Here is a 10,383-nt window from a genome sequence, read left to right as displayed (position 1 = left end):
CCGCTGTAGATCATATTTGTTGCCGGGTTGCTCGTAAGTAGCAATGAAGTTGTCGATGAAAGCTTGCTTGAGCTCTTGCCAAGAATCAAAGTAGTTCGCCGGCAAGCTGACCAGCCATTGGTGACCTGCATGGCTGACAGCGACTGGGAAGTAGTTAGACATGACGTGCTCGTTAGCCATGGCTGATCTGCACGTAGTTTCATAGAGCATGACTCATAATTCGGGGTTCTCCTTGCCATCGTACTTCTAAAGTTTTTCGAGCTTGAAGTTCTTGGGCCATATGACTTGGCGAAGGTGCGGAGTAAACTGCTTCAACCCCAGAGGGCCATGGGCAGTATCATATTCCATACGGCGATAGCTTTTGTGGGATGCACGATCGTTGGCTCTTTGGTTGATGCGATCATGCAGATCGTGTTCTCCAAGGTAATGGCGGAGATCGTTATTGCCATCACGGTGATCTCAGTTGCCACCCTGATTAACCCTGCGACCGTGGTTATCATAGCGATTATCGCGGTTGTCCCGGCGGTTGTCATCCTAGAAGTCGCGGCAGTTGTCATCCCGACGACGGTTGTCGTCCCGACCATCATCGTGGCCACTGTTTCCGCCTTGACGGTTGTCTGATGGGTTGTTGTTGCGCGAGCCACGTTGGTTGAGTGGCTGTGAGCGACTTGAGTACTGGCGGCTGTGGCTTGATTCGACTGAGACGGATGGAGCCCGGGCTTGATTTACAATCTCTGCGGTCTGGGCCATAGCAGCCGTCAGGTAAACTTGTATATCATCACGAACTGCCTATGTTTCTAGGGTATTGGGTAGTCATTGCATTGTCGCCATAGCAACAACTACGTTGGCGCTTGGAGTCCTGAAGACCTGCTTGTCCCCCACCCTGTCAAAGGCATTGTTAAGGTCGTGTGGCTAGACCCTTATGCGTCGGGCCTCCTCTTCTGCCTCGGCTTCAATTTGTCAGCGATTAAACCGGTCAATATTGCGTGCTTCGCGTGCTAGCCTTTCTTGTTCTGTTTCGCCGACTACCGGTGGTTCGTCATTACTGACAACATTGATCAAGTCTCCTCACCTTGGTGGGAAGGATGGGAATCGTGGGAATCCTGGGGCGTGGTCTGGGATATCCAGATCGTATTCAATGCCTTCATCGTCATGATGCTGGAGCTTGGTGTTAACGGAGGCATTAGATGCGATGCCGGACGAGGAGCTTGAGCCACCCTCTTGAACTGTGTGGACCGATCCTTCTTGATAATCCTCAATTCGGACCATGTTGACGAAGTTGCACAGGCCGTAGGGCTGGACCTGGTGGTTCTCCATCGAGGATTCATACTCGGAGAGCCGGAGACCCATCGCAGGGGCTGGCTGGCAACGAACGGAGCGCCCTTCAGGTGTAGATGTGACCACGAGATCCGTACTGAGTCGTGCAGGACGACTGGCCCGAGCTGGTCGGGTAGATCTATTGTGGGTCATAGTTACATGCTCATTAGGTTGACTTTGAATCGAACTTACCAGAGCCAGGGTTTCGGCAAGTTTGGTGCCGATCCGATCGATGGAGTCGAGCAAGTTGGTGTTGTCGATCTGCCTCCTTTTGTAGCGAGGAAGCGGACGACGGGTTGTCGGAGTGGCTGAAGACGATGCTGGCATGGTCGGAGCCGTAGCCGATGCAGGTGAAGCAGTGGTCAGCGCAGATTGAACCCACACCTCCTCCGGGGTCATGGCGATGAAGTCGTCGGAGCCAGTGGTCCAGGTGATCTGGCCGATGGTGAACGTGAGGCCGTTCGGGGTAGCCATGGAACCGAAGATGATGACCATCTTGTTCGCCTGGAGAGCAGTACGCATACCCCCTACCTGGCGCGCCACTGTCGATGAAATATGGTCGGCAGTCTACCTAGGGGTATGCCCAAGGTAGTAGATTATCGGTAGACAGATGCGCAAGCTACAAACAAGATGGTGACGCAAGACAGACACAAGATTTTATCCAGGTTCGGCCGCCGTAAAGGCGTAATACCTACGTCCTGCGTCTGATTGTATTGTTGTATGTCAATAATAGATGTTTTTAGAGAGGTCCCCTGCCCGTCTTATATAATCCGGGGGGCAGGGTTTACAGATCTAGAAACTAATCCTAACCAGTTACAATTGCCATAGGTGGCCGGATAAGGATTCCTATTCTAACCGACCAGGATCTTGCTTGATCTCCAAATCTGCCTTGATTCCTTACGCAGGACTCCGAACAGATTGGCTGGGCCGCGCGTCGTCTTCTAACGGGCCAGGCCCTCTGGTCTGGGCCGGCCCTAGCCTAGCCGTAAGGGTATAGGGGTTAATACCCCCACAGTTTATGGGAAAGCTTATGATTTCTGGATATTAAGGGCCTAGTTGAGTATCTGTTTCAAAACAGAGAGGTGCGTTGTAGCTGTTTAATCTAATGACAACAGACCGTGACGATGAGGCACGCTCTATGCATTAATCTGTGATGGAATGTGAACAAGATAAAGTAAGTAAGTTAAGTTTAAGGAATAATGTGAGATCAAGGGGGAGAATGTTAGTTTGATCTCTACCAATTGGTCCAACGGTCAATTGGGCTCTTGGATCAACGTCCTGATCGGAGGCGTCCAGCCACTCTATGGTTGGTGGGTCCCCGTCGCACAGCACTATAAAAGAGAAGTTAGGACCGGGGCACGAGGTACAAGGTTGACCTAAGCTGCCGCAACCCGCCTACAGAGAAACCCTAACGCTAACCGATCAAGAGAGACGGCGCTGCCAGCGACGAAAAGCCGCCACCGACGTCACCATCGCCTTTGCATCGCCACCACCACGTCTACGCTTCCACGACACCGGCGTCCATGTTACTGTGGCGCCATACACCCAACTGTGCTAAAACGAGGTACATAAACAAGTTTCCCTATCTAAGTCAAGATCATTCCCAGATCTAAGATTTAGAGGTACTGTGATGCTATCACATGCACGCACCGTAAAGGACGGGTTCAGTCGGAGTAACGTCTTCGTCAGCAATTCTCTGATCAGCATGTACAGCAGCTGCGGCGCGACGCTTGATCTCGAGCGGGTGTTTGAAGAAATGATGGTCAGGGACGTCGTATCATGGAACTCAGTGATGCAGGGGCTTGGTCAGAACAGCCTTGGGAGGCAAGCTCTGGCGGTTGCAGAGCGCGCACTGGAGCTCAGGATGTACAATGGCAACACCTTCATCGCCATCCTGACGTCCTGCAGCCACTCGGGGCTGGTTGCCGAGGGGTTGAGCTACTTCGATGCAATGGCCAAGAAGCATGGCGTGGAACCAACACTGGACCACTACATCAGTGTCATCGATCTCCTCGGCCGTGCTGGGAGGCTTGAAGAGGCGTACGACCTGCTCCGGAAGATGCCGTTCGCGTCGAACGCGTTGGCGTGGCGTACTCTTCTGCATTCTTGCTTGGCCCAGAAGAACAGCGCCATGGGAAGCATCGCGGTGCAGGAGCTGAGAGCCCTGCAGCCCGATGGTGGCGCCGGGAACTATGAGAGACTGGTTCGGGGCTGCGGAGGCAGCACGGCTGATGAAGCTCAGGCTGGAAGCGAGAAGAGTGCTGATCACACGCCTGGGTGCAGCTGGGTCACCTGAGTTTCTGAACATCAAGGGCCGAAGCTGCATCTGTAGCTTCACCTGTGGCCTGCCAAGAATCAGCAGCAAGGCTTGCTATTTGCAAAGTCTTGTGCGAGTCGTGATGAATGACCTGGAATCATGAATCGAGTCCACGGCATCAAGAGATATAGCCATGCTGAGTGAACGGCTGAACGCAGAAGATTAACTGTCGAAGCATCATTGGAAGATGTGATCTGGAGAACACGGGCAGTGCATGACTGCAAGGGCTAATGTTAATCAATTTTATGTATGCCAGAAGAAGTCCAGAACAGTGATTCTGGAAACTGACATGTTGAGTGAACACAATTTTGTACAATTTTAGACCATGTAGATTTACACAGAATGGCCTCTTAAAGTTGAAGGAATGAACTGCAGCTGCAGCAATATTTGGGTGTCAAGCATTCAAGCTGAATAGAATAAGTAAATTACGTGCGTCGTAGCATAGGAGGTGTTAATCTAAAGCTTTTATTATTAAATGTTTTTATAGATGCATTTCAGATAAGAATTATATCACCGTCAAAATATGCACTTCACAATGTGCGCCTCCCTGATTTCTTTTGCATTAGACTTCTAAAACCCACTAAGATTGTGATATTGTGAAATTTCCTTTGAAACAAATATAAACATATGATTTTTAATGTTTCCATTTTATCTTATTAACATACATTAACAATAGAATTGTTAAAAGTTTGGCCACACACGTCTTAATAAACGAATCAAATTTACATCCAGTTGATCAAACTTACATCCAGTCACAAGTTAACTGAACCAGAACCAAACGTACTAGGTGTAACGAGTTGATTACAGAAGAATATATAGCTATCAGAAACGAGACATGATTTGTGCTGAGCTGACGTACAGGAGAATATATAACCATCAGAAACGAGACATGATTTGTGCTGAGCTGACGTACAGAAGAATATATAACTATCAGAAACGAGACATCATTTGTGCTGAACCGTTTTGCTGGCACTGTTCGCTTACACCGCCATTTAGTCCTGTAAACGTTACACAATGTCTTTCTATGTCCTTTTAATCAGCCGTTTAATCCCCGTCTAGTTCAGCCTGAATAAATAGTTAGACCATCTAATCCGTTTAACGGTTTAACCGTTTAGGCTAACATTGGCTGGTATCCCGAGCCGAGGTTGTAAATCTTACATGCTTTCTTAAAAGCGTAGGTAATCACGAAAAAACAAAGCAGCACACATATAACCTTAAACGCTGTCATCAGATAATCATATCTAGAAACATACTATCACAGCAATTTGCATTAACTAAGGCAGCTTTCTGACATTTTCTTTTCACTACAGTTGTTCTATTAGACGGCATCACTTCACTTCAACTAATTAAGGGAAAGGGCTAGAGTTTAATTACAAAGCAACACAATGGGGGGAAAACAAAAAAAATAAATCAAGACTACTTTCCCGTTCATTCTTGTTATCATATTGTCGAATGTCGATTGGCTGCACAGCACAGGACCAGCAGCAAGATGTTGAAAACCCCTCCCGTTGATGCGTCATGATCTATAAGGCTATACAAGAAACTCATCTATCCAGAAAATCTTTGCAGCAGAACACCAGTGTGCTGCTGGCCAAAACCATGTGACGGCATGAAGGATCAGCAAGCTCGAAGCATCTGCATCCATCGAAGTGTTATCAGTTGTAGAGTTTATGTACCAGCTATATACTAACAAAGGATGGGTTCACTATACCATGGAAGCAGCATTCCTGCTTCTCATCGATAGAGTGACAGCATCGAGAAAAGCCTTTGCAGCTTCAGCATCATTTTCTGCAGCCTCTGCAACTCTTGCTGCTTCCTCAGCTTCTGCTATTGCTACTTCTGCCTCGGCAACTGCCTTGGCAGCAAAGGCAGCTGCCTCCTCCTTGGTCATGCCTTTCATCTTCTCCAGTTCAGCAACCACTTGAGGCTTAGTTAGCCGTTTAGCGTTATTATTTTCTGTGTCCATCCCTTTAGCAGAGGATACCTTAGTGCTTATTCCACCCGAGGGAGGTGAACTTGGTGCAATTCTGAACTTTTGGTTTACCTACAATTATGATTCAAATAGTATGTAGCTTGAAGTCTGGCCCCACTTTTATATTTCTAAAAAGACGACCCAGGGAAGGAGGGAGGGAGAGACCTTGATTAATTTTCCGGAATTAACCAATGACTTCAATTTTGTAGATAGCAGGCGTTCAAAATTAGCAGGTGGCCAGTATTGGTCCTAAACATATAGTCAATTTAAGTTAAATCCGTCCGCAAAAGAAAAGGTAATAAAGGTTTGCTCAAGTTAGCAAAAAATCAGCAGAGATGCTTCATACAAAAGGATGAGACAATTCCCATTACAGAAAGCAGTCACCAGAAAATAAATAGCAGGACAGCTGATGTAAGTAAGTTAAAACAAAACACAAAATAAAACAAGTAAGCACACTATAAATTGATATCCACAAACCTCAATATATGCAGCAATGGCTGCCTTATTGGACCCAGAAGGCTCGTTAAGCTTCCTTATAGCTTCTAATATGAGATCATCGAGCCTGGAAAAATGACAGACATACATAAAATACACTGGATGACCAAGCATCAAGAAAGCAGTATGCTGAATAAAACAAAGAGTTGGACAGTAACAATTGAAGTAAAATGAAAAGAGTAATGTGGACTCCAACTGCTGAACAGATATGCTATCACAAGTAAATAAACAAAATAATAATGATATGTAATTATGTACTAATAAACATGTTACACAAAAGTAACAACATTCATAGCAAGACAACCTCTGTAAGGAATTGAACATTAGGAAGAGCACAGCATGCGTGGAACTCAGAGGATGTGTGTGTCAACTGTATATATTCACAAACAGTTTCCTTTTTAGTTTACTTGAAAATTTTGCTCCAGAATCCAGATGTATTGCACACCATAGGAACAAATTATGACACTACCAGAACATCTCAATATAGCACAGACCATAGAGGAGGCGAAAATGCTAAAACTGTTATGCAGTATCAGAAGATGAATAACAAATGTGGATACATCCAATAATGTCCCAAAGTTGGCTTTACTGAACGTAATCAACTGACATGTGTTGCAGACTACAAATAGCAAGGAAGATAGATATATATGTTCGTCACTTAATCTTTGTTACCATAATGTCTAAACCATAATCACAGGGGTCAGGGTCGGGCGCTTTCTGCAACCCCAGGACATCATCCCAAATCAAGGGTCGGGTCAAGCAAGGTCAACCTCTGGGTCACCAATCCACTGTGGCAGGAGTACACTGTACACCACAGATCCAAAGGGCTGTAATGAGGTACAGGGGAGAGGAGAGGAGGGTTTATGTTGCTGAGACATGGGAGAGAGCTAGCATTGAACATGACTACCAACAATCGTGGACATGACCGCACGACTTGGGGAGCAGCAACATCTGAAGCAAGACTAAGCCTTCGCCAATGAAACTGGGAGCACAAAAGAGAAGAGGACATTGTAGGCAATCAATTTCACTACCACCTGGTGCGAGATGTTGGCTAGCCGTGGTTGATTCGTGACTAGTGGCATTAGGTTGCCTGAGCAGAGAGAAAGCGAGGAACAAGAAAGGGAGGCTGCGTGATTGAGCATGACTGTCACACTGTTACATTAGGTGGGTAGTGTGTTGGACTTGTATTCTTTGTATTGATTTTCTGTAACTATTTGTGCATGGAATATCATGGCTCATCGACCCCAAATCCAATTATCGACCCAGATTGATTGGATTCCAATGTTCCGAACTACCACCTTCGACCCATGTTTTTAGATACCGACAACCCTGAACCCTCGCCCCTCTGCCCCAATCAGATTTTCTGTGACTGGTTCAAATATAGAGAGCATGTCCAACTTGTAAGTACAGTCAGGTCAACATTTATTAATCTGTTTTCTTTGCGAGAATGATTTAATGACTGTGTGCGCATAGCCCACCATTGTCACACTGGCCATAAGGGTTTAACATGTGCATGTGCATAGTCTTCTGTTTCTATTATGATCACCATATAATTTTATTTCTTCTCATGCATGGTTACCATCAATTCAGCAGCAAGGTCCCTCCATTCAGTTTTAGCGAGCACATTTATTTGGGAACAAAGACAAACAAGCTTGCTAATCTGACTGAAGTGACCCAAGTAACTCCACATTACTAATATGTGCATACATGAACACGACAAAGAGTCATTCACACTGGTTGCATGTATACATGCTCGCCGTAGCTATTACTTCTCTGTTGCTTTGGTACAAATAAATTGAGTTGGAGAAAAAAACAATTCATTGCTATGTGCATTAAGTTAACTAGCGTTTTGATGTATAGGAAGCATTGGGAACTGTGCGCCTTTTATATTTGAACATCATTGAAAAAACATGCCTTCTAAAATAAAAGGGAGGGAGTAACAATTTATATTTCATTTCCTAAAAAATCGACATATGAACTTTAATAACTAAACACATGATGAGAGAGGTCAAACTGAGCATCAAAGGAAATGTATGCATGCTTATAATATGATAGAAAATAGGCAAGCATTTGATTTGCTACAAGATCACTGCTTATATGTTTATTTTAGGTTTGTCCTTTAATGTGCTTGTAAGTTGGAACTGTTCATGTAAACAAAATCACGAACCCCAACTCAAAATACAACTGTAAACAAATTCCTGCGCTAGATGTTGTCGAGACAGTGTTCAGATACCTTAATAAAAGGGCGGGCGTACCCAGTGCAGAGAGCTCCCGCTCTGTGCGGGGTCTGGAGAAGGGTGTCAGTGGCAAGCCTTACCCTCGCCTGTGCAATGCGAGGAGACCGCGACTCGAAACCGGGACCTTCCGGTCACAGGCGGTAAGACTCTACCGCTTGCACCAGAATATGGTTTAAAAAGAATTTTCATTACGGTCAACTTCTGAACTTTAATGTCTAACCAGGCAGGACTAGAATCAGAACTCCAAATCAATTTATATCGATAATTTCTATCTAGTCCCACGTATCCACATAAAACACCTTCACCAAAAAGGAAGATGGCTAACTGAAAAGGTAGGTTACTCGTAAAGACAATAAGTAGCTTTGATAAAATATTTGCACCGAGTCTACTGACCTAGCAACTGACTTATCTGGACTTTCCTCAATTGCCAAAGGCTCCAAAGCCATTGCTAACGGTTCCGCTTCAATGACTGCGTCATGAGCGATGTCCATATCCTTGCCATCTACGTCCATCAGCTCAGCAGTAAGCTTAGGCACCACGCGCCTGCCTTTCTTCAAGGCCATCCTTGCCTTTTCTCTAGACCCGTAACCTCCTGCGGTGACGCTTAAGTTGCGCCACTTGTCCTGCACAAATAGACCATACCGAAGATTCATTTGTACTCGTCGATACAGACATTCAAAATGAACTTGGAGACTTAAATACAGATGGTGTCCAACAAAACAAATCGTAGTTATGGTGAACAAGATCTCGACATGGAAGTGACCTCCCAAGGACAAATAGTTATAGTGAACAAGATCTTCACATGGAAGTGACCTCCCAATGGAATGAAAAAACGGTGTAAAAGCTTTGAGGGCATCATGATGCTATGGCTAGAAGTTCCTGACATCCCAGATTACACTCGAGCAGCACCCTCAAACTCTATTCAATCCCTACTACCAACCACCTAAAATCCCGATCTAGAACCAAATAAGGAACACGCCAAGCTGTTCGGGCCGTCCAAAACCGCAATTTTCTCTCATTCAATTTAATAACCTACTAAAAAGACTGGAGATTTCTTCCATGCTACCCCCTAGCTGATCGCCAAAAACCCACCGCCCACCCTCCCATGAGATCCGAGCTTCACCTTGAGGTCAACATTGGAGCGGAGGCGCAGGAGCTCGCTGAAGTCCGAGTCCCGGAGGATGGTGCGCCACTTGCCGGGCCCGTGCTTGGCGACGCCGGCCTTGAGCGCGGCCTCTTCCTCCGGCGTCCAGCGCTGCTTCGGCGCCCCCATCCGCAGCAAATCGGAGGATCCAACCGCGTCAGGCGTGCGTGCGTGCGTGCGCGCGTGGGAGTTTGTTGATCGGGGGCGCACGCAGGGAGGTGGTTCGGTTCGATTTCGATCCGGCCCGGAATTCCGCGCGGAATTCCGGTGCAGGGTCCGGGGGCGGCGGGCGTGTCAGGGGGCGATCGGGGACAGGGGAATCGTAAGAGGGGCGGCGACGAGGGTTCTAGGGCAGCGTAGTCGCACGAGATGGAGAGCAAGCCATTAGGCTTGTTTTGTTGTAGAAGAGGTGGCGGAGGACTGGAGGTTACGGAGGCAAGGGGATTAATTGCCAGAGGCCCAACCAGGGGTCGACGGTGGCTTCGGCTTCGCGTTGGCGTTGGTGGCGTTGGAAGCAAGCCAGCCCTCTCTTCTTTATCGTCGTCATCAGATGTAGTAATAAATAAATAAAAAGGACGCCCACATGATGCAGAGAGCTCCCGCTTAAATAAATATATAAAAAATAAATTCGGGGATGAATTGCCGACATCGCGCTCCATTTGGTTTCTAGCTGCACTTATTTAAGGGATTTTGAAAATCCGGGAAAAAGGAATTCTAATAGCTTTATTAAAATTTGAGATTCCAAAAATATGTGAATTAAAATCTCTATAAAATCTAGACCCTTTGAATAGGAATTTAGGATCATGGGATTTTCTCTATTCAGATTCTCAAAATCCATAGGACCCAAATGGGGCCTTAAGTAGGGGGTCTCTCACTCTCTCTTGAGTCTGAGTCTAAGTCC

At 46.3% G+C, this 10,383-nt stretch overlaps 2 protein-coding genes across 3 annotated transcripts; one reads left to right on the top strand and one right to left on the bottom strand.

The window, feature by feature from the left end:
• Positions 1-2,947: 2,947 nt before the first annotated feature.
• LOC136460736 (pentatricopeptide repeat-containing protein At2g37320-like) lies at positions 2,948-3,613 on the top strand. Its single transcript, XM_066460321.1, has one exon. The coding sequence runs from the start codon at positions 2,948-2,950 to the stop codon at positions 3,611-3,613; it is 666 nt and encodes a 221-aa protein (XP_066316418.1).
• Positions 3,614-4,843: 1,230 nt separating this feature from the next.
• Positions 4,844-9,992, bottom strand: LOC136456195 (single myb histone 1-like). 2 transcript variants are annotated; one of them, XM_066455976.1, is made up of 6 exons: positions 9,462-9,990; positions 8,732-8,961; positions 6,084-6,168; positions 5,772-5,855; positions 5,346-5,678; positions 4,844-5,269 (listed from the first exon to the last, which is right to left on the bottom strand). In XM_066455976.1, exons 1-6 carry the CDS (start codon positions 9,609-9,611, stop codon positions 5,252-5,254), a joined length of 900 nt encoding a protein of 299 aa, XP_066312073.1. In that variant the 5' UTR covers positions 9,612-9,990; the 3' UTR covers positions 4,844-5,251. The 2 variants fall into 2 exon arrangements, with proteins under 2 accessions (XP_066312073.1, XP_066312074.1); XM_066455977.1 differs by lacking the exon at positions 5,772-5,855 and having other exon boundaries at positions 9,462-9,992.
• Between the last annotated feature and the right edge of the window lie 391 nt (positions 9,993-10,383).

The sequence above is a fragment of the Miscanthus floridulus genome, chromosome 6, assembly GCF_019320115.1.
Source record: "Miscanthus floridulus cultivar M001 chromosome 6, ASM1932011v1, whole genome shotgun sequence".
In the NCBI taxonomy this organism is placed as follows: domain Eukaryota; kingdom Viridiplantae; phylum Streptophyta; class Magnoliopsida; order Poales; family Poaceae; genus Miscanthus; species Miscanthus floridulus.
Note: the sequence above shows the minus strand (reverse complement) of the source record. Positions and strands in the feature narration are given on the sequence as shown.